This window comes from Tachypleus tridentatus, chromosome 3, assembly GCF_004210375.1.
Source record: "Tachypleus tridentatus isolate NWPU-2018 chromosome 3, ASM421037v1, whole genome shotgun sequence".
Lineage (NCBI taxonomy): Eukaryota > Metazoa > Arthropoda > Merostomata > Xiphosura > Limulidae > Tachypleus > Tachypleus tridentatus.
The window spans coordinates 94029237-94053989 of record NC_134827.1 but is presented as its reverse complement, the minus strand read 5'-3'; the positions used below and the strand labels follow the sequence as shown (position 1 = coordinate 94053989).

The following is a 24753-nucleotide window of genomic DNA, read 5'->3' as shown; positions in this document are numbered from 1 at the left end:
GGGACGGCTAGCGCAGATATTTTTTCTTAGAATTGTGTTTCCAAACATATGGTGCGCCTTCCACTATGTAGCGTCTTGTGAGGTGCAAAATACGGTAATCACGGACCCACATTTCACAGTGCGGTTTTTAACAGTTTACACTCTCACTTTACCCATAGTATCTGATAAAAGAAGTGTTCGAACACTAAAAGCTTGAGTCTGTAAAGTTTTAAATCTTTCAGAAAATACTAATGCTCTCTTATGCCTTCTCGTGCATTTTTAAACTTCTAAAACTTATTATATTGGCTCCAGAGCTTGTAATATTGGCAATACACATATAATATTCCCTTGATGACTTTCAGTAGTAACAGAACAAAAAATAAAACACACTTGAAAACTATATAATAATGGCGAGTTTTGTGGGTCATCTTTATTAAGAAAGGTCGAGCAAAAATAAAGTACACTTCAATCATTTTACTTCTTCAGTTTCAGTTATATAACTTCATATCTTTTGGACACTTTGGCATGTATATACAACTTAAGCCAAATACTGAATTCTATTTCTCGTTGTCTTACAAAACTGTCGTTCATTCAGAATTAAGTCAATAAACATTTGGCATCAGAGACATTGTTTCTCGATTGAATTCGCCACACTAAAATCGACAGAGACTCGTTTATACACGTGAGAAGCATGCTAAAAAAACCACAGCGATGTTTCTGATAACATGTGACAATTGTGTCCTCTTTGTGTTCTTAACACCCCCCGTACAATTTCGTCTTCTCTTGTCATACGATAAAATGTGACTTGCAGAGCTTCGAAATGTTTTTTGTAGTCACCTTGTATACTGTTTTGTGAAATGTAATTTGAATAATATCTTTAATAACCTTATTTCTATTGCATGAAAACTAACTTCAGCCAGTCTTCATTCGTTTACACAAATCAAAATTTTCTGACATTTGTGTCCAATAAAAATTACTAAGTTAAGATGTTATTTTGTTCGATAATGCCGAGCTCGAATCGAAGAACTATTATTCAGTCACGAACTTTCAACTTTATAAAACGAGATATTTTAAATATTTTTTTTAAACTTTAAGAAGGAACATCTTTCAATATTACCACGAATACAATAAATCGTGGCTAGAAAGACTAGTACATGATTTCCAAATTTCACTCACAAGACTTATTAATAATGTGTTTTCCTTTATAATAAATATCTATATATTTGATTCAGTTACACGATTTACTAAAGACTAAACTTCGACAATACTGTTTTAGATATGATTCAAAATAATTTACACTCTACTTACTACGATGATGTGTCATAAACAAAATACATTCAAAAATGAGAAAAACGCCAGCTACAACATTTCCGTAGAAGAATAATAGAAAGATACTGCTGAGATCCGATAAATTAATTGGCAAAAAACCGCTTCTTTGTTGTTCGAAACACCTTGTGAAGTTTGAAATTTGGCGGTAAATTCCTTGTTTGAAGAGGAATGCCTCGGTGAAGCCAGCAATTCTTTAAAAAATATAAATATCAATAAGTTCTGTTGTTTTAAATAAAACATTTAAACTCAAAATTGTTTCAATATTTTATAAATGGGGGGGAGATAAAATATGATAAGTAATATACTTTAATATACTTTAATGTAGGAATAATCTTCGGTGAAACTTTGTAGAATGGACGGTTTGCTTTTTCTTTGTTTCTTTGTTTTTTGAATTTCGCACAAAGCTACTCGAGGGCTATCTGTGCTAGCCGTCCCTATTTTAGCAGTGTAATAATAGAGAGAAGGCAGCTAGTCATCACCACCCACTGCCAACTCTTGGACTACTCTTTTATCAACGAATAGTGGGATTGACTGTCACATTATAACGCCCCCACGGCCGAGAGGGCGAGCATGTTTGGCGCGACGGGGATGCGAACCCGCGACTCTCAGATTACGAGTCGCACGCCTTAACAAGCTTGGCCATGCCGGGCCTAGAATAGACGGAAACTGTCTGTTGTGAAGACGCAAGTGTAGAGGACGACGTTTCGAAAATATTCCGCCTTTCGTCTTCAGACAGTTGTCATCCATTGTACAAAGTTTCATCATGTATACTCTGCCTGAACAATCTATCGAAGGAATAATCTTTCACACGTTTTTGAACTGTTAAACGATTTATTTTTTTATATTTGGTTTCAAATGCTTGACAGAAAATAAAACATATGGAAAATAACACAGGTTAAAAGTGTGTTAAAAACAAGAGAAAAATTTTCCTTGACAGTTTCAACTAAATGTGAGACAAAGAAAGCAGAACGGTTCTATTCTTGATAATTTGAATTATGTATTATATAACAAACAGAACAATACCATTTATTTTTTACAACTTAAACTATGTAGACAAAAAAACAGAACACTGCTACTTTTGATGATTTGTAAGCCATGTGTAATATAAATAAATAAATAAATTTGAGGAGAATGGACTCCTCAGTATGTCTGCGGAGTCTACAGTATGTCTACAATGTTAGAAATCGGATTTCTTTACCCGTGAAAAGCATAGCACAAATAACCCATTGTGTAGTTTTCTTTTAAACTTCAATAGACCTGGCATGGGCAGATGGTTAAGCCGCTCGACTCGTAACCTGAGGGTCGCGGGTTCGAATCCCTATCATACCAAACATGTTCGCACTTTTGGCCGTGGGGCCGTTAATGTGATAGTCAATCCCACTACTCGTTACTAAAAGTCTAGTCGAAGCGTTGGCGACGGGTGGTGATGACTAGCTACCTTCCCTCAAGTCTTACACTGCTAAATTTAAGACGGATAGTGCAGATAGCTCTCTTGAAGATTTGCGCGAAATTTAAAAACAAATAAACATTAAAGTAACAGATTACGTCCCTTTTACTACCATTGAAATCAAATGTGATGTATTTCATAACGATAAGACATTTCTCAGCCATATCTGTATATGTCTCTATGTTTATTTTAGAGCAGGGCCACATTAAGCTATCTGTTGAGTCCGCCTTGAGGAACTGAACCAGGGATTTTAGCGTTGTAAGTCCGTAAACATACCGCTTTCTCACCGGAGGACGTATATATGCGATATTTTTGAACTCCTCACAGAATTTGTGACAAATTAACCTAAACTGTCCAAGTAAGTTCTTGAATCCCTCATAAAATACAAAGAAAACATTTTCACAAACGTTAAGAGACATCTGATTTCCATCATCTATCAGAAGAAAATTTGAGCTGTTCTGATTTTGAATTTCGCGCGAAACCACAAGAGGACTTTCTACGCTAACCGTTCCTAACTTAACAATTATAGATTAGAGGTAAGGCAGCTAGTCGACAAAACCCACCGCCAACTCTTCAACTACTCTTTTTAGTAACGAATAGTGTGATTGACCGTAACATTATAATGTCTGCATGGCTGAAAGAGCAAGCATGTTTGATGTGACGGGGATTTGAGCCGGTGACCCTAATTACTTAGTAATGCCAGGCCAGAAAAGGAGGAACGACCTGTGGCTGTGTGTGAAAACTCCATACAAATAAGCACGATAACTGTCGTCAACTCCAATTCAAGTCATTCTAACTTCAACACTAAACCATACACATGCACGTTATTTTGGGAGTTTCTAACTATTGGCATTTAAAAACTAGAAAGATTACCCATTTTTTAGAAACTTCACAACTAAAATTAACTCTGCTAGGAATAAATTTAAACTTCTACGCCTGTGTATGTTTTGGGTTTTAACCCACTTGCAAATTTCCTTGATATGAAGAAGATAGATCTATTTTTGTTAAGTTTGTTTGTTTTGTTTGCTTGTTTGTCTTTTGAATTTCGCGCAAAGCTCTTCGAGGGCTATCTAGGCATTCCTAATTTAGCAGTGTAAGACTAGAGGGAAGACAGATAGTCATCACCCCACCGCCAACTCTTGGGCTACTCTTTTACCAACGAATAGTGGGATTGGCTGTAACATTATAACGCCCCCACGGCTGAAAGGGCGAACATGTTTGGTGGAACCGGAATTCGAACCCGCGACCCTCGGATTACGAGTCGAATGCCTTAACCCACCTGGCCATGCCGGGCCTATTTTTGTTAAGAACGTTAAAACAAAACTTGTGGAAGACAATAGTTAAAAGTGCATAGAAGTGTCATCTTTTAAGGCTCCTGTGTTTCCTTTTGGGTAGAACGTGGTTTACTGTTTAAAGATCCAGACCGTGAATACGACCATTTCCTTTCGCGTCCCTTTGCCGGATAAACCTCTTCTTAACTTCGCGGCCGTGTGTGCGCTATAAGAGTGACGTTCAGATCCAACTTTTCGGTCAAATAAGGATAGCTGAGAAGTTGGTGATAAGTGCTGATGACTAGTTTCCTTCTTTCTAGTTCATTAGGCCAAAATTAGTGACGGTTCTGCGCAAGTTACCAATCCGTTTATTTAGATTCGCGCACTAAGCTGGAAAAAAAAATGTTTCTTATAAAGGGATGTAAAACATATAAACAATTCACGTTGTAATTAAACTTATTCACGTTTATGGGATCTCTATTCTGTTTATATTTTCTTCTGTATCTAAGTGTAGGAAATTATTCACCCCAATTTTTTTAAACCTACGAGGCATACATAATAGCAATCGTATTGTTGTCATCAAAGTAGGTGTTAACTGGCCCAGCAATCTACGGTTCGAATCCCCGTCACATCAAGTATGCTCGCCCTTTAAGCCATGGGGGCGTCATAATGTGACGGTCAATCCCACTATTCCTTGGTAAAAAAGTAGCCCAAGAGTGGGCAATAGGTGATGATGACTAGCTGCCTATCCTGGAGTCCTAATCCCCTCGGTGTGGAATCCTGTACGTGGTGAGGGAACCTCCCAGGGAAGGTTCTGTTCTTTCATTTTACCTTCTCTGGGATATAAACATCCACCCACGTGTTTGCCGTGCGTGTCGATCCGTGAAGAGGAGGAGAAAATCCTGGTGGTTGAGGGGTCCAACCCTAACACACCATTTTGGCTTTGAATTCCTGTAGACGGGCGGCCTTGGGGTGGCCCCCCTTGGGTCAATCGGCTGGTCCACTTGGACTAGGGTCAACCAAGTACCAGTGTTGGAAGTTCTCAACAGGTGTTGTGGACATTGTATCTGATGCTGGTATTTAGGTATAGTGTTCACGAAACCCTGGCATTGCTGCAGTGTCCTTGTTTGACATTGTAGTGCGTCCCCTCGTAGGGTTCCATGATGGGTGGGGTCAGTGGGCACCGAAATTTCCCTTTTTATTATGGATCCTCCAAATAAAAATTTAAATAAAATAGTGAAAAAACAGTCCACAGAAATGTGACCATGTCTTGAAGTTTCTAAGCAGAAATCTTTAACATCTGTACTACCTGTTGTACCCCATTTTTTTATCCTACATTCTCTTTCAGACAAACCTTGAGAGCAAATGTCCCCTTTTTGTATTCAGAAGGGACTAGAGGGACTTGCTGGCTCTCCAAAGTCAGTAAAGAAGCTTCGATCTGGTGGCATATTGGTGGAAACATCCACATCTCAACACAATGAGCTCCTCTTCAATTCAAAGGCAATTGGGGATATACCTATTGAGGTTACACCTTATGCTACTTTGAATTCATCATGAGAAGTTATTGTTGAGAGGGATTTGAAGAACATCCCAGAGTCAGAGATTCTCGTTGGTTTCTCCACTCAAGGGAGTTTCTGCAGTGAGGTTTATCTCCACTTGCAAAGATGGAATTATGATGACAAACCAATATTCTCGTTCTGACATTTACATCACCACGTCCACCTGCCACCATCAAGGCAGATTATCTTAATTGCAGAGTACGGCCCTACATTTCAAACTCTCTCCGATGTTTCCAGTGTCAAAGGTTCGGTCACTCAAAGACGTCATGTCGTGGTTCCCTGACGTTGTTCGTTGTGGTGGCAAGGACCATGATGCCTATGAGTGTGAAGCAGACCTCATTGCGTCAATTGCAATGGATCTCACCCATCCTACTTTCGTTCTTGCCCTAAATGGTTGGAAGAAAAAGAGGTGCGCCGTTTGAAAACGATTCATAACATTACTTATCCTGAGGCTCGAAAATTGCTGTCTACCACCTCATCTCGGACGTATGCTGCTGCATTTCGTTCCAGAACTGCAGTGGGAGTGCAGACAAATCTCTCTGTGCCTCCAAAAAATCGTTCTCAAAACAAATGAAAAGCCGTTTGACCTTCATGGTTAAAAAGTTGATGAATCAACGTCAAAAACTCATCTCTATCCCTTACATACATTCCAACAAACCCCATGATCCACATCCTTTGAATCCGGGGTACAGGTATTTCCTCGGATACATCTTCTTCTCCCACCTCAAGATGCAAAACAATCATTCGTTCGCGTCCTCATTCACTGGAATCCTCTTCCAAAAGCAAAGACCTGCTCAATCGACCCACGGCAGGATCCGTGGAGGTCGATGGACCTCCTCCGAATAAGGATAGTAAGGAAAAAAGACGTGGTTGTAAACAGAAGGGTTCTCCAGCCACTTCGCCTACCCGTCATTAAAAATGGCCATCTTGATACAATGGAACTGTCGAGGTTTACCTTCTAATCTGGATGGCATCAAAACATCGATTGCTTCCTACCATCCTATATTACTTTCCTTACAGGAAACATTTCTGAAACCTGCCGATACAGTCACCTTTCGACAGTTTTCTTTGTACAGAAATGGCAGGCTGCATGATAGACGAGAGCATGGAGGGGAAGCACTGTTGGTTGATCAGCATATGCCCACCCTGTCTTTACCACTCAACACACCCTTGGAGGCCATAGCCATCCGTGTTTCCTTGGGCCATACCATCACTGTTTGTTCTCTATTCCTGTCGCCTGGAGAGACATATGATCAATCAGACTTTGATGCTCTCACTGAACAGTTGCCATCTCCCTTTTTAATCCTGGGGGACTTTAATGGACATCATCCCTTCTCAGGAAGTGCTGTTATTGATAGGAAGGGTCGCTCTGTAGAGTGTATGCTCTCAGATCACAACCTATTTCTTTTCAGTACTGGTTCTTATACTTATTTTCATGCACCTAGTCAGTCCTTTACTGCTATTGATCTCCCAATTTGCTCCTCTTTACTATTTTCCCATTTTTCATGGAGGGTTGACAATAATCTACGAGGCAGTGATCATTTTGTTATACTTTTGAGAGAAACTGGCCGTGGTCGATGCCACCCGACCCGCGTGCCCCGGTGGAAGCTGGCTCAGGCAAACTGGCCATCTTTCACTGCTCTCGCAGAACTTGATCCTGTCCTCGTCTGTAAGCCATCAATAGACGACGGTGTGGCAGCAGTAACGGACTGTGCTATACAAGCAGCTGCTCAATGTATTCCTAAAACCTCGATACGTTTTCCACTATATCCGTGTCCGCGGTGGAATCCTGCCTGCCACGTGGCACGAAAGGTTCAAAAACGAGCCTGGGATACTTTCCAAAAACATTCCCACTTTTGAACCGCATCGCTTTCCAGCTCTGTGGGTAAAACGTCAAAGCCAGAAGGAATCTTGGATTAAATTCACAACAGGCGTATCTTCTACTCCCAGTTCCAAAGTCGTATGAGACAAGATTCGAAAAGTCAGTGGGCAATATAATTCTGTCCTCCTCTCGATCTTACTCTCTGATGACCAGGAAGTAGCTGATACCCAGAGCATCGCCAATACTCTAGGTGAAAGCTTCTGCCGGGTATCTAGCACTTCTGCTTCTTCCTCCACCTTCTTAGCCATCAAGACTCGGGCAGAGTGATCTCCTCTTTCCTTTCAAGCTGATTCTCTCTATGATTATAATTGTCCCTTTACACTGGTGAAACTCAAACTAGCCCTTCATTGGTCTGGCAGTACATCAGTTGTACCTGATGATGTACACTATGACATGCTGCGCCATCTATCTCCTGCTTCTGTTGCTATTTTTCTAATTGTTTTCACCAGATCTGCCAGTAAAATTTTTTTCCTGATGCCCTTGTGCCAGGCTATTGTCCTACCTTTCTTTTAGTCTGGGAAGGATCCCAAGGTTCCTTCAAACTTCCGTCCAATTGCTTTGACGAGCTGTCTCTGTAAGACCTTAGAAAGGATGGTTAATGCTCGTCTTGTTTGGTTCCTCGAATCAAACAACCTCCTCTCGCCTACCCAGTATGGATTCCGATGACAGCACTCCACAATGGAACACCTGATTCAACTTGAAACGTCGATCAGAGAAGCCTTTCTCAAACGACAACATCTTGTATCAATATTCTTTGACATTGAGAAGGGTTATGACACAAAATGGAGGTATGGCATGTTGCGAGACTTCCATATATATGGGTTACGTGGCCATTTACCCATTTTTTAATAAAAAATTTTAATGGTCAGAAGATTCCAAGTTCGTGTGGGTTCAACACTTTCCCGTTCTTTTCTACAGGAACTTGGAGTCCCTCAGGGCTGTGTTCTGAGTGTCCCACTTTTCAGCATAAAAAATAATGCCATCACTGAAAAACTCCCTCTCACTGTTGCAAATTGGCTTTATGTCGACGACTTTCACATCTCACGTCAGTCGTCGAACATAAGGTATATTGAGCGGCAGCTACAAAATTCCCTCAGTCGTTTACTGAAGTGAACCATAGCAAACGGCTTTACCTTTTCTCTCTCTAAAACCGTTTGCATGCACTTCTGCCGCCAATGGGGTGTTCACCCTGATCCTAAACTCTGTATCGGTGAAGTTGTGCTGCCTGTGGTCTCTGAGACTAAGTTCTCGGGGCTTATCTTTGACCTAAGCTGACCTTTATACCACACATCAAGCAGCTACAGGTCAAATGTGCAAGAGCACTGAACATCCTCCATGTCCTTTCTACCACCACTTGGGGAGCAGATCGATGCACTATGATAAAGATATATCGTGCTCTTATTCGATTGAAACTTTGCAATGGATCACTGGTCTATGGCTCTGCCAGACCCTCAGCCTTAAAGATGCTGGACCCTATTCATCATCAAGGACTTTGACTCTGCACTGGGGCTTTCTGCACTTCCCCAATTTAGAGCTTATACATCGAGTCTCATGAACCTTCTTTGCACCTCCGCCGTTTGCAACTGTCTTTACTGTATGCTTCGAAACTTCGTTCCTTGCCAAAGCATCCCACCTGGGGTTGTGTTTTCCTTCCTCGGGGGGAGCCATACGTTTTCAAACCAGACAGTCTGCCATTGCTCCTTTTAGCTTTGTATCCAGGCGCAGATGGATAAATTGGGTCTGTCCTTGAATAACATTGCTGTATCCACTGGTCAGCCCATCCCACCATGGCTTATTGCAGTCCCCAAATGTGACCTTTCTTTAAGTCATCTCAGAAAAGCAGATACTCCCAACTGGAAGTACCATCTTTTATTTACTGAACATCTTTCAAACAATCTTTTCATTCCTATTTATACAGATGATGCAAAATCAGGTGACTCTGTGGGCTCTACCATGGTTTATTGCAGTTCGGTGGTTGCACACAGAATCCCCTCTACAGCTTCTGTGTTCACTGCTGAACTGTACACCATTTCTCTTGCTCTGGATCACATAGAAGCTAAGCAATACTCAAACTGCACTATTTATACTGACTCGCTTAGTTCTCTACTGCCCTGGAATCGCTTCACGTTAGTTCACACTCTGTTCTCACGAATAACCAAAACTGGCTGGCCCATTTCTCTTTAGCATTTATTTCTATCCAGTTTTTTTTGGATACCGGGCCACTTTTGTATTCGCGGGAACGAGCTCTGCTCTGGCACTATCACCACTGTGCCTGTTGCATACATGGACTATGGTTCTATATTCAAGGCTCGACTCCGTGTCAGTTGGCAGTCGACTTGAAGTGAGCAATGCGAAAACAAGTTGTTCCAAATAAAACCCTATATTGGACTTTGGCCGTCTTCCTACTGTAAGGATCGGAAAGAGGAAGTTGTTCTAACTAGACTACGCATTGGTCACAGTTTTTTAACTCATTGTTTTCTTTTACCTGGAACTGATGCACCAATGTGTAGTCTGTGTAACACTCGGATTACAAAAAGCCACATTTTACTTTCTTGCCTTCGTTTTTACTCTCAACGATGGCACCATTGTAAACGTGTTCTGTCCCAAGATTTGTCCATAACGTTAGACAGTGTTATTGGAGACAGTGTTATGATAACTTGAAATTACGACTGGAAAGGCCAACTTCAGGTAACTGACGGTAGGTTTTGTACTTACGTCTTAGTCTTCCTGGCGGGTTATGATAATTACAATTATGCTACAAAAACTACAAAAAGTCCTTTACGACTTCTATTAGTGTAGTTTTTCTCTTAACGTTGTAGACTAGATGTAGACATTGGTTTTATGCTCTTTATGTTTTTTTAAACTTTGTTTTGTTTTACCTTCGTTTTCTTTTATGAATTTTACTAAATTTACTTTAATTTTACCTTTTTACCGTATGTTTGGCACAGATAGCCGAGCTGCTTTGTGCCATTAAACACTAAACCAACCAACCAACCAACCAACCAATCTAGTCCTAAACTGCTAAATGAGGGATGGCTAGCGCAGATAATCCTCGTGTAGCTGTGCTGGAAATTCCAAAACAAACAAACTTCAAAACAAGTGCTAACTTTCAAGTGATCTTCACTGGGAAGTCTGGCTGGTACTTATGCACTGTTGTATACAAACTGATGTAGTACTAATTGAAACTATGATGACTGATTCTCATAAAATACGTTCAGTTTTTCTGACCGTATTTTAATAAGTCAGAACTGAGTTTAATGTTAATGTTAAACTTTTGAAGAACCTATGAACAATAATAAATGTTACTCTCTTCTCCATAATATTCAAAATTTGTTAAATGTTTAAAAATCATTTAGGTGTTTTTATTTTGAATCTATCATATAAAGTCAAGTTATGTAAACCATTCAAACACACCTTTCATTCAACGATTCCATGAAGACAACTGGTGTATCTTTCCTAAGTGCTAAGCAATAGGCAAATGATAGAAAAGCCTTCGTGATATGATAATTACAGAACTTCTTTTCAGCGTATCTCGTAGACAAAATGTTGTAAATCCTTATATTATCCGACAAGATGGCGGCCTTTCCAGCCTCGACGTCATCCAACACGGTGTCGCTGATGAGTTTGTCAAAGGTAACTAATCTTCCTGTCTTATCAAGCTGATTAATTAAATCTCGTTCTTCTTGGATTGGAGAAATCTAGACAGAAAACAATATTACCAATTCATTGACAAACGAACGGAAGAGAATGTTGGAGTGTTACAAACTTCATTGTACTCGTTACGAAGTTTGCAACATGATGTAACTTGAATCACGTGTACAAAAATTATATGCGTCTTAAAACACGAATTCACTCTTACCAACATTCGTAACCCGATTTACCGATTCGTAATTACTATGTAGTAAAAAACAAATTGACTTCAATAATCGTTCAGGCTAAAAACCACGACAATGATTTATTATTTTGGTAGGAGTTACAGCTTCTACAGTAAGGAAGACAACTTTTTAAAACAGGTACAAAGTTTCGGTTATTGTCAAGTACAGAAAGTTGTGACTGTCAAAAAACTTATTATTTTAAATCAAAATTAAATAGATTGATTCGAAATAATAATGCCTTTTCCCGTTAAAACTTTCTGCACCTAAGAATGATCCCACCAGAAATCTTAACTGTAAAACAGTCTAACTTTCCCACATAAATATTGTAAACAGCATAAAATAGCTTCTGAAAACCTTACATTTTCTTTATCTATAAATTCGCAGTATCATGAATATTAACTGAAAAACTTAATAAAATCGTTACCCAAGATAGAGTCGAATATCACTGTATATATAAACATGAGGCAAACAACGACCTGTATCAAAATGCAGATAATACAACAAATATAAGCGACTCTTTTGAGATACGTAGAGCTATTTAAACATCATACCAATACATACACGTAGGAAATTCACTTAAGAAACTAAAATCTCTCATCAGTTTTCAAAACCCTAAACGTACAGTAATAAACTTAAGTACACAACCAGTAGGAAAACCTAAATAAAGTACACTAAGTATGTAATTACAGTATACACTAACACATAACAAAATACCTTCTGTATAACCTTAGAAAACAGCCAACCAAAAGAGTAAAAAAAATAATTAGAAAATCATAAATTATAACCCTCACTGTAAGTATTCTACCACCAGACAAAGGTAATATTACTGGAATTATGGACAAAGATACCATATTTTGGTTGATAGTGGTCATTACACAGATCTCAAGTCTAACTCTACAGTTAATATAGATAAAACATTTTAACTAACTCCTATAAGAACATCAGAAAGAAGTTGCAACAGATATAGTTAATCCACTGACTCCTCAGCCAGTTGAATGTGTGTTCCGTATAAAAAGTAAGGCTTGCAGACGTTCCGAATGTGTGTTTAATCAACTAATAGTATATCAGATCACCGCTGCACTTATTGTGTCCAAGCCAGCTTGATGATCTCTGGACTGAGCGAAATGCGTCGTCTTTAATGTGCATAATAAAATGTGCTGTTTGCCGTATTAATATATACCATTCAAAGTACATATTTCAGTGAAAATAAATATGTACCATACCCTTCTGTTATAAGCATTATAACTTAGCAGTTATTCAGATATTGTAAAATTTGTAACAAATTACAATATTTTATTAATAATGTTGATATAATAACACGAGACTTAACAACAGTTAATGGATTTAATAAAGAAACTTTAAATAAAATTATTAAACTATTCTGTAACAAATACAAGAACGTATTAAATAAATATAAAGTAATAAAATTAGAAAAATTTTACTTAAAATTTCTAATAACTATTTTTAGCTAAGAATAAAGTCATCTAACAAATTGGCACTACTTTATGCTTTACATCTTGCCGCATATAAAGGCTTGTTTTTAGCATGATAGTAAACCTGGTGGTTGGGAGCTATACTCGTTTGTTTGGACAGCTGGATGGAACACTTCATGCTGGTATAGTTCGGTTGCTGTGCTGTCAGTTAGTGCCCTTTCAACATATTGGGGGCTGGAATGCTAAAATCAAGAGGTAAGTTTTCATCTTACTTTACCCCCAAATGGTAGTACCTTATTTCCTTATTATTTTATTTTTTATTCTTTCAATTAATTCTTTACTTAGGAGTCACCTTCCCACAACTGTCTGCAGGCAGTGAAGGGTGACATAGATGTGGGGCGTTGTGGGCTTCAGCACCCATACCTCGCTCTCCTAATTTTTATTTCTAATTCTATATCTATTGCTACTCTTTATTTCTTATCTGAGACTGGCGAATAGAGGTTAAGACTGGTAGATGGTGTACCACACCTTGAAGTTGTTTGACCCTGTTAACCCTCTGAGGCCTTTCACATTTCACTAGCACAGAGTCTGTACCCTAAGTCCCATTAGCCTCCTCTTCACCTCTGCCATTTGCAACTTTCTTTACAATATGGTTCAAAAGTTCGATCCCTCCACAATATCCCACTTGGGGTCGTGTCTTTCTTCCATAACTTGGATCTTCCATTGGATAACGTTGAAGCCTCCAATTATCATGACTCATTACTATCCCCACCTCTGACCTTTCTTTTGATCACCTGAAGGAAGCAGATAATTCCAGTTGGAATTACCATCTTATCTTTACTGACCATCGTCCAAACCATTATTCTGTCCTCGATTTTTTTTGGATGGTTTCAAATCAGATGCCTCTGTGGGTTTTGCCATGATTTTTCATGGCTCGGTGGTTAGTTGCAGGACATGACTTTTCGTGGCTCGGTGGTTAGTTGCAGGATCCCCTCTGCAGTTTCGGTGTTCATTGCCAAGTTGTATGCCATTTCTATAGCTCTAGATCACATGGAAGGTAACAGTACAGTAATTATACTATTCTCACGATGTTCTCGTCGGTATTTGCGGAAACAAGCTCGCTAACACTGCAGCTAAGTTCGTCTACTCTGGCATTATCACGATCCTACATGTTCCGTTTATGAAGTATGGTCCTGTGATCGGAGCATGACTTCGAGCCATTTCACAGCCGATTTGAGAAGGTAAGATTCACAACAAGGTTTCCAGATTAAACCTACTGTAAGGATCAGAATGAAGAAGTTGTCCTTGATCACAGTTGTTAACTCATTTTCTTTCGTGTGAAATTGATCCACCAGTGTGTGACCTACGTGACAATCAGTTCAGAATAGTGCACATTTTACTGTCTTGCCGTCATTACGACTGTGAGCAGCGCCACCTTTAAACATGTTCTTTCTACAGGTTTACCCCTGACGTTGGACTTTGTCATTCATGATGGTGATACTATCCAATTTGATTGGGTTTTTAACTTTTTACAGGCCATTGACCTTTTAACGTCAATGTGAGATTTTTGTTAGATTGTTGTGCATTGTGTAGCGTTTAACTTGTTCCGTTTTATCTTGTTAAAACGTTTTACATTTTATTCTTATGTTTATACCGGTTATTTGGCGCAGATAGCCATGTTGTTTTGCCCCAAACAACCAAAATAAACCATCTGAACAAAGAGCAACAGTGTTGACGTGAGATGATGGCAGTTAGCACATATCACAGTATAAATAAGAAACATATTCAGGTATTCATAAGCCAAAACATGAGATGATAGCAGTTAGCACATATCACAGTATAAATAAGAAATATATTCAGGTATTCATAAGCCAAAACATGAGATGATGGCAGTTAGCACATACCACAGTATAAATAAAAAAAGATATTCGGGAATTCATAAGCCAAAACATGAGATGATAGCAGTTAGCACATACCACAGCATAAATAAAAAAAGATATTCGGGAATTCATAAGCCAAAACATGAGATGATGGCAGTTAGCACATACCACAGTATAAATAAAAAAAGATATTCGGGAATTCAGAAGCCAAAACATAAGGTGATGGCAGTTAGCACATACCACAGTATAAATAAAAAAAGATATTCGGGAATTCATAAGCCAAAACATGAGATGATGGCAGTTAGCACATAACACAGTATAAATAAAAAAAGATATTCGGGAATTCATAAGCCAAAACATAAGGTGATGGCAGTTAGCACATACCACAGTATAAATAAAAAAAGATATTCGGGAATTCATAAGCCAAAACATGAGATGATAGCAGTTAGCACATATCACAGTATAAATAAGAAATATATTCAGGTATTCATAAGCCAAAACATGAGATGATGGCAGTTAGCACATACCACAGTATAAATAAGAAATATATTCAGGTATTCATAAGCCAAAACATGAGATGATGGCAGTTAGCACATACCACAGTATAAATAAGAAACATATTCAGGTATTCATAAGCCAAAACATGAGATGATAGCAGTTAGCACATATCACAGTATAAATAAGAAATATATTCAGGTATTCATAAGCCAAGACATGAGATGATGGCAGTTAGCACATACCACAGTATAAATAAGAAATATATTCAGGTATTCAGAAGCCAAAACATGAGATGATGGCAGTTAGCACATACCACAGTATAAATAAGAAATATATTCAGGTATTCAGAAGCCAAAACATGAGATGATAGCAGTTAGCACATATCACAGTATAAATAAGAAATATATTCAGGTATTCATAAGCCAAAACATGAGATGATGGCAGTTAGCACATACCACAGTATAAATAAAAAAAAAGATATTCAGGAATTTAGAAGCCAAAACATGAGACGATCGCAATTAGCACACATCAAACAACTTAAAGATCCAGTGGCTATAAAGTATTAAATAATGTTAAAATAATGGGATATGAATTATACACGAGAAAAGAGAAAGATGAAGGAAGCTTCTTACGTCCATCAACTGATGACACACTCGTTCAACATAACAAAGAGTTTTTCAAGGCTTGTTTAACTCATGAAAGCATGATAATTGTTTATTTATTTAAGTTATAACAAAAAAGACCTCGGAAAAATTAATGTTACATCAGTCTTTCAATCAGATAACATAGAATCCACTATTTCTTGGGATTAACCTGAAGATGGTGGTAAGTTAGCAGCTTGAACGTGGTTTATAAAGTTATTATTATTATTTATAGGTGCCTCTCGATTCCATGAAGGAACATAGGGCCGCAATCACTTGCGGATTCATTAACAGGCTGGTTTTTTAAGTGAGTAGACTGTTAGCCCACTGCACAATCCCCAACCAGGAGGAGAAACCTTAGCCGTCCCTAATTTTGCAGTGTAAGATTAGAGGGAATGCAGCTAGTCATCACCACCCACCGCCAACTTTTGAGCTACTCTTGTACCAACGAATAGTCGGATTGACCGTCACATAATAACGCCCCCACGGCTGGGAGGGCGAGCATGTTTGGCGCTACTCAAGCGCGAACCTGCGACCCTCAGATTACGAGTCGCCCGCCTTACGCGCTTGGCCATGCCGGGCCTGGTTTATAAAGTAGTTAGTAATTACTATCTAGTAAAAATAAATAAATAATAATTAGATAATAATTAACTTCATTGAACTCGTACCAAATATTAATTATGAACTAATCAAAATTCACTTGTTGCAGACACATGACTTTGACCAAAATTTGATTTGCATATAAAATATATATACAACACAACTTGAATAAACACACGCAAAAGAAAAAATAAATAACGTTTGTGATACAACTTGGATAAACTCGTATCTAAGTTTATCTGTATGAGTTAGTTTGAATCAATTTATCTTAGTGTTTATTTGTACTTCAATCAACTTGTGCCAAAATCTAAACGACTTAAATTAACTTCTACCACAAATAATGAAGTTTGAAACAACTCATGCCACATGTGATGTAATTTGAAACAACTTATGTCACATATGATGTAATTTGAATAAACTTATGCCACATGTGATGTAATTTGAAACAACTTATGTCACATATGATGTAATTTGAATCAACTTATGCCACATGTGATGTAATTTGAAACAACTTATGTCACATATGATGTAATTTGAATCAACTTATGCCACATGTGATGTAATTTCAAACAACTTATGTCACATATGATGTAATTTGAATCAACTTATGCCACATGTGATGTAATTTCAAACAACTCATGAAAAACATTAAATGTGTTTATTTTTCATTCCCTCATAAAAACAAGTGTTAAAATTTGTTTATATTTGCGAAACATGAATTAGCTGTGGTTATACCTATACTTACACGTAACATGTATTCTTCAATTGCACCTTTCTCCATAACAGCTTTTATTTCCGGATGGTTATGAAGATCTTTCACCGAGTTGATAGGATTAACTTGGACATACATGGACAAGGTGGAGATTAGAACCCCACTGTAAGCCGACATCACCACTACAACAATCAACCACCAGCTTCCCAAGAGGACACGGCTGCTTATTGGGTTTGGTGTTCTGGGGGAAAGCTGTATCATACAAAAAGACATTTGGTTTATTTATGCACGTAAGGTGCTCTAAATATTGAACAACACTTTCAGCTATACATACATAACAACCAACTTATTCTACAAGATAAATTAACCCTAACTTTCTTAAATATTTTACACAACGAGTTAATCCGAAATCTTTTACATAACAGCAAAGATATGTTTATCATCAACACCAAGCTTACATTGGTCAAAATTAATAAGACTGAATGCAACTTGTGCCATTGCTACATACAAAGGGCCTGGCATGGCCTAGCGCGTTAAGGCGTGCGCTTCGTAATCTGAGGGTCGCGGGTTCGCGCCCGAGTCGCGCCAAACATGCTCGCCCTCCCAGCCGTGGGGGCGTTATAATGTGACGATTAATCCCACTTTTCGTTGGTACAAGAGTAGCCCAAGAGTTGGCGGTAGGTGGTGATGACTAGCTGCCTTCCCTCTAGTCTTACACTGCTAAATTAGGGACGGCTAGCACAGATAGCCCTCGAGTAGCTTTGTGCGAAATTCCAAAACAAACAAACAAAGCTATATACAAAGTGACATAAGACACTCAACCATCACTAAAATTGGTTTCCTAGACATGCGCACATGAATAAGGTCTTAATTTGAATCACCTCATAACACAGTTCATCTATACTCTTTCGCTTAAAGTAGGGTTTCTAAAGTGACCTAACTTTCATAAACTTGTTGCAATAAATATTAAAAGGTTAGAGAAGTAGAAACAAAATGTTAGTCCTTATCTTATCTCATTTTGATTGTAAAACCACAAATGTTTGAATTGGACATGTTTGAACGACGGTTTATTGAAAACAAGACACCCCGCTGGTACAACGGATAAGTCTACAGATTTACATTGCTAAAGTCAGGAGTTCAATTCCCTTCGGTGGACTCAGCAGATGGCCAGATGTGACTTTGCTTCAAGAAAACACACACATATTAAAAACAAAATGTGATTCGTATTTTCAATTCCATGCTGCCACAAAATTGTTCACATTTGAGGTGTTGCACTGAAAAAGATAGACTCGTCATGCTCACCCTTTCAACCGTGGGATATTATAAAGTTACGATCAATCCCATTACTTGTTGATAAAAGAGTAGCTTAAGAGTTGGCGGTGGGTGGTGATGATTAGCTGCCTCCCTTCTTGTCTTACACTGTTACATTAGGGACGGCTAGCGCAGATAGTTCTCGCAAAAATTACACTTAGTGTAAGTGAAACAAAAGATTTAAAAGACCAGTTAATCATAACACCAACTAAAAATATGAAGAACAAAGACCAATTCCCGAATTTGATATGTTGAACTGTAACTACACTGCATCATCAAAACCTAGTTTTAATTATATATAAATGAAAGAAAGATTCGAAACAATAAATCATTGGCCCGGCATGGCCAAGTGTGTTAAAGCGTTCTACTTCTAATTCGAGAGTCGCGGGTTCAAATCCCCGTCGCATCAAACGTGGGGTCGTTATAATGTTACAGTCAATCCCACTATTCGTTGGTACAAGAGTAGCCCCAGAGTTGGCGGTAGGTGGTGATGACTAGCTGCCTTCCCTCTAGTCTTACGCTGCTAAATTAGGAACGGCTACCGCAGATAGCCCTCGAGTAGCTTTGCGCGAAATTCAAAACAAACAATAAAACCTTTCCCTTTCACTAAATAGAAAAGATGTCGGATACACAGTAACAGTGAGAAAATATGAGAAATATATTACTTGTTACCCACAGTGTTCATGAATTCAATTTCGAAAAAAGTTTGTTTTTTTTTTAATTTCGCACAAAGCTACTCGAGGGCTATCTGCGTTAGCCGTTCCTAATTTAGCAGTGTAAGACTAGAGGAATACAGCTAGTCATCACCACCCACCGCCAACTCTTGGGCTACTCTTTTACCAACGAATGGTGGGATTGACCGTCAGATTATAACGCCCCCACGGCTGAAAGGGTAAGCATGTTTAGCGCGACGGGGATGCGAACCCGCGACCCTCAGATTACGAGTCGCACGCCTTAACACGCTAGGCCATGCTGGGCCTTTTGAAAAAAAAAAATTCTTAGAAATTTCGAGAATAAACAAAAGAAGCATTAACTTTTGTTTTTATTAAGAAATTAGAGAAAAACTGTAAAAATGTACTATAAATATTTCATGAAAAATATATGACAATTGAAGTTAACAAAACGTTTTTCTTGTTTTACTTTACTCTGTAAAAATATATATATATATAAAATGTTTTGTCTACTTGTAATTAAGCACAAAGCTACACAATGTGCTATTGGTGTTCTGCTCTACAAAACTTGATTCGTAGTTTTGTACGTTCGCAGACATACCACTGAGGGATGTTTGAAAATAATTCGTTTCTAATAGCATTCAGTATCAAATGTGCTGAATGGAGTTTATCGAGAAAAAGAAGCATTTTAATTTAAATTTAAATTTATTAAATAAAAGTAAATAAAAAAGATGGTGCGCCATCTTTATTTAACTTTATTGTAATTTTTGAAATTTAAAGATATATTTTTAATACGCTTCAGAACAACACGTACTTTGAAGATAGATTAGCATAAGTCCCTCACCGATATATGGGAGCTGTTTTCAATACTATATCTTTAACAAAAATACTTTCTTATCTAAAATCTCCCAAATTGAATACCAAAATAGTACAATGGATTTCTCAAGCTCACGAAATATTGTGCGTTATAATCTAATTAAATTAGATTTGTCAGTGATAAACATGTAAGTTCAATTAGGAACTCACCTTGGTAAGCAATAGATCCTGCAAAATACCACAAATAGCGCAGCAAGGAGTAGACACTGTTGCCCTCTATCAGGTGAATGCTGAGAGTCAAAAGTAGTGTTGCAAGCAGAAGGGAAATGAATATTCCGACCCAAATCTAAGGAAAGAACTACTGATTAAATAACAAAATAAAATAAAACATAGAGAGTGTGAAAAAGATGGTAATAATTAGTTTACCTCAACTGCGAATTTCACCACATTTATCGGGTGGTAGCTGTGAGAGAGGGTTAGCTCGTCAGGGGTGACTAATATCTATGCAATAGATTCATTTTATTGAACCTCTAATAGAGCATTGTGAAATGTTTGTATACAATCTCGTTAACACACATGTTTTTACATCATATCTGGTTAGAAGAAGAAAATATCCTTACTGTATTTTCATAATATAACAAAACAACAGGAAAATACAGCTCTACACGTGTAATAATTGTATTCGTTTTTATCTTCTAATAGAAACCCCCAACTCACTTCCTTGTAAGTTTGTTCTTTCGTTTAACATGATATAATATCTGTTTATAAGTCACATTTACTAATTATTCCTTTATGAAACGTCTACGAATAAAATATTTTTATTCAATGTTGTCGTACGTCCGTTTCTGTAAGCTCGGTACTGTGAGATTATTGTTTCCATAGTGACTGCCCCATATTTCGAATTCTCGATAGTCATAGATTTTTGGTTTTTGCAATATAAGTTAAACTTGCATAAATAAACAATATTGTAACTCTGTAATGGACCCGGAATGGCCAAGTGAGTTAATGCGTTCGAGTCGTAATCTGAGGATCGCGGGTTTGAATCCCCGTCACACCAAACATGTTCGCCCTTTCAGGCATGGGATATCATAATGTTACGGTCAATACCACTATTCGTTGGTAAAAACGTGGCCCAAGAACGGGTGATGATGACTAGCTGCCTTCCCTCTTGTCTTGGACGGCTAGCGCAGATAGCCCTCGTGTAGCTTTGCGTGAAATTCAAACAAAAAAAAACCTCCGTAATAGATTAATGTGATTTTAACAGAAGAGTATAAAACTTAATGTTGGTGGGGGTTTGGAGGAACCAGCTACCCCTGACTGCTTGCTCTCAAATACAAACAACAGAAAGTGCAGTGTAAAGGTCATTGCACTGGCTCAATTTTAAGGTCATTTTTCTGACTGGAAGTAGAAACTTCTAACATGTTTAATCAGTCGATGATACAACATTTGTTATCAGAACACCATGGAGTAAAAACCTTAATTTCCCATTCTCTCAGAAGAGCTAGATTCCATCATCCAATCCCAGTGCGTAAATATGCAGAATCTGTAGCTAACACTATACATACATGCTGTGAAATAACAAAGAGGGAATGATCATAAATATTATTCGTCCATTCATAAAAAAACTGTAAAATTTTAGTTTTTAACATAAAACTTCATAAATTTAACCAAACAAAAAGTTTAGCATTTTAACTGTTAAAAAGAAAAGAAAAAAGTAGCAGGACCTAGGACTAAAGAGCCATCACTGGGGCTTATTTTTTCTTTGTGTGTGTCAAGGCTACTCAAGAGCTATCTGCGCTAGCTGTTCGTAATTTAGCAGTGTAAGACTAGAAGGAAGGCAGCTAGTCATCACCACTCACTGCTAACCCTTGGGCTACTCTTTTACCAACGAATTGTGGGATTGACCGTAACATTATAACGCCCCCACGGCTGAAAGGTTGAGCATGTTTGGTGCAACAGAATTCGAACCCGCGACCCTCAGATTACGAGTCGAATACCTTAACCCACCTGGCTATACCGGGCCATATTTGTAAAACTACACAATGAGCTATCTGTGCTCCGCCCACCTCGGGTATCAAAACCCAACGTCTCGCAATGTGAGTCCGCAGTCATACCGCTGTGCCACTAGAGAGGGGGGGTTGAATCATTGAGTAAAATATGGAGTAATAGAACTATACCAGTCAAATGTTAATATGTCAAATAGAAACTCTCTTAATTATGAAACAAATTTGAATATTGAAAATCTTCCTGAAGACACAAAAAAAAAATACTTGACTCGCTCTCTCCATATTTATCATGACTAATGATTGTTCAAAAACGATAGAATATTTCCTCACAGCACATTGCAAGAAAGCACTTATGTATGATATGATTTCGAAGATTTGAACTTTTTTTTCTGAAATGGGTAGAACAGTTTCAGTAAATTTTCAGACAATGAAGTAATAACAGTTGATATTTCAGGTTAAGTGTTCAGTTTAACTAGAAAAGGAAACATATTAACAAAAAGTAACCTTGTTTGTTTAAAGAACTCGACTACAAAATGTTATCATTATGCATTAGCAAGCGATACACGCACGCATGAAATACGAAAGGATTATGGGATTGATTTGCTTTGGGTGTTACATGCATTTGCAGATACGAACCGCAGCAAAAAGAATGGCACGTTTAGCTTCTACATAACGTCTAGAAACGATGCATGATAAAAAAACAAATTAAACGAATGATAAAATAAGACACTGATAATCCGAACAGAAGTTCTGTTATCGGATATCACAAAATAAGACACTGAAAACCTGAAAGAAGGTTTGCTCTCGGATATCACAAAATAAGACACTGAAAACCTGAAAGAAGGCTTGCTCTCGGATATCACAAAATAAGACACTGAAAACCTGAAAGAAGGTTTGCCCTCGGATATCACAAAATAAGACACTGATAATCCGAACAGAAGGTTCGCTCTCGGATTGAAAAGCTCCCCGTTTCATATTTGGTTCAAGGTAAAATGGGGAGGTCGCACAGTAAATCATTTTGGATTATAAATGGTTCTGTAAAACAAAAATTATGGTTAGAAGAAGGCCATTGCAGTGAACCTAGGTAAATTCCCTAGCATCGTTGTAAACGAGATAAACAAGTTTTTAATCACACCTCGAAATCAAGTTATTTCCATGCGAAAGATGGCCAAAAAAAACTAGAAATACAGTAGTGTTATTCAGCCATAAAACAACTCCGAAAATCATTTGTTATTTTGAACTTTTTAATATGAAACTGTTTTTCGCAGAAATTTGTTACAAAGTAATTGTGGTGTTTATTATGGACGGCTAGCGCAGATAGCCCTCGTGTAGCTTTGCGCGAAATTAAAAAACAACAACAACATCATCAGAAGTAATTGTTATCTACACAATAAAAGCAGTATTTACATATAATTAGAGAATGGTCAAGCGTAGCCTAGTGATTAACGTGCTGGACGGTGAATCCGATGGTCTGTTGTTCAGATCCCGTTGCTGTAAAATCGCGCTCCGTACTTTGAAGCTGTGGGTGCGTTATAGAAGTTAACAATTTCCACTAGTCAGTTACAGCAACTCAACAATTTATTTCAGAATTTTTACGCAGAGTTACACAAAGAAATGTCTGCACATAATTGTCCTTAATTTTTAATCGACAGACAAGGGAGAAGATGACTAATTGACAAGCATCCACCGCCAACTCTTCGGCTTCTCTTGTCTGAATAGAGGGATTTGTCCATAATTCTTGTAACACCTCTACGGCTCTAAAGTACGGAACTTATTTTGTGTGAAACATGATGAACCAATATACTCTTGGATTCAAAGTTCGAGGATGTCAGCCAATAAGCCACGCTCAGTCCAACATGTATTTTTTAAAGAAGAAACAAATAACATTTTAAATTACTTCTACGTCAAACGCTGAGAATACGCTAAAGATGGGGTTCTTCAACCCTGGCAGTCCAACCATAACGGAACTACTCTCCAATGAAATTGGAAAAGAAAACTGAACTACTTGAAATCGTTCAAAGTTGGCTCCAAATGGTCCAAGTCCAAGATCAGCTTCCTAATAAAACACAAGACTATTTAGATTTCATATTAATTCCTAAAGTCATTTATTATTTAAACGTTTTAAATTAACAGTGTCTTAGATATAAAGACTATATTTATGTTGCATCTTATTTTGTCAAAGTTACTAAACCTATCTGGCGACGATCCTTATTTTGAACTACTACTATAAGAAAAAAAAAAACCAACAATATGCAAATCTCTACCACTCACCACTCTTATAACGTATTCACAGCTTAAAGTGTGGGGAATATTTGGTGGTATCGCACGGGTAAAAACCTGGTTCGCCGCCTCTGGAATCCAAAACTCTATCGTAAGGCCCCATTGGTTCAGCGGAAAGTCTGGGGGCTTATAACACTATAATTGAGATTTCGAGCAACTCATTATGTAGCTTTGAATTTAACAACAAATACGTAAACAAAATCTTCCACAAGTCCAACCTACATCTGACACGAAGACATACTAAGAAGAAAACATTGGTCAGTGAACTTTATAACCTCGATTTCATTGGTGAGTATTTTATGTTGCATCATTTGATATAGCTACCTCCAGCTGAGGAACATGATATTTAAGATGGTAAAATTCCAACCCGATTGTATTAAATATACATATGGAAGAAATAAACTATAAATCTATTCACAATGCTAGGTTCAAGAAGTCTCACTAGAAATGAAATAGAAATCCTATAACCCGAGCACTTTCGAAAGGTGGACCTTTCTTCCTCAGGAGCAAACTCCTGGTAGGTTTCATCTATTATCCAAAATACACAAACGAAACAGTCTTGG

At 37.9% G+C, this 24753-nt stretch overlaps 1 protein-coding gene across 1 annotated transcript; it reads right to left on the bottom strand.

Annotated features, from left to right (window-relative positions):
• Positions 1 to 1230: 1230 nt before the first annotated feature.
• LOC143246137 (uncharacterized) lies at positions 1231 to 17350 on the bottom strand. Its single transcript, XM_076492349.1, has 3 exons — positions 17140 to 17350; positions 10882 to 11165; positions 1231 to 1499 (listed from the first exon to the last, which is right to left on the bottom strand). Exons 1-3 carry the CDS (start codon positions 17281 to 17283, stop codon positions 1280 to 1282), a joined length of 648 nt encoding a protein of 215 aa, XP_076348464.1. The 5' UTR covers positions 17284 to 17350; the 3' UTR covers positions 1231 to 1279.
• Positions 17351 to 24753: the final 7403 nt, after the last annotated feature.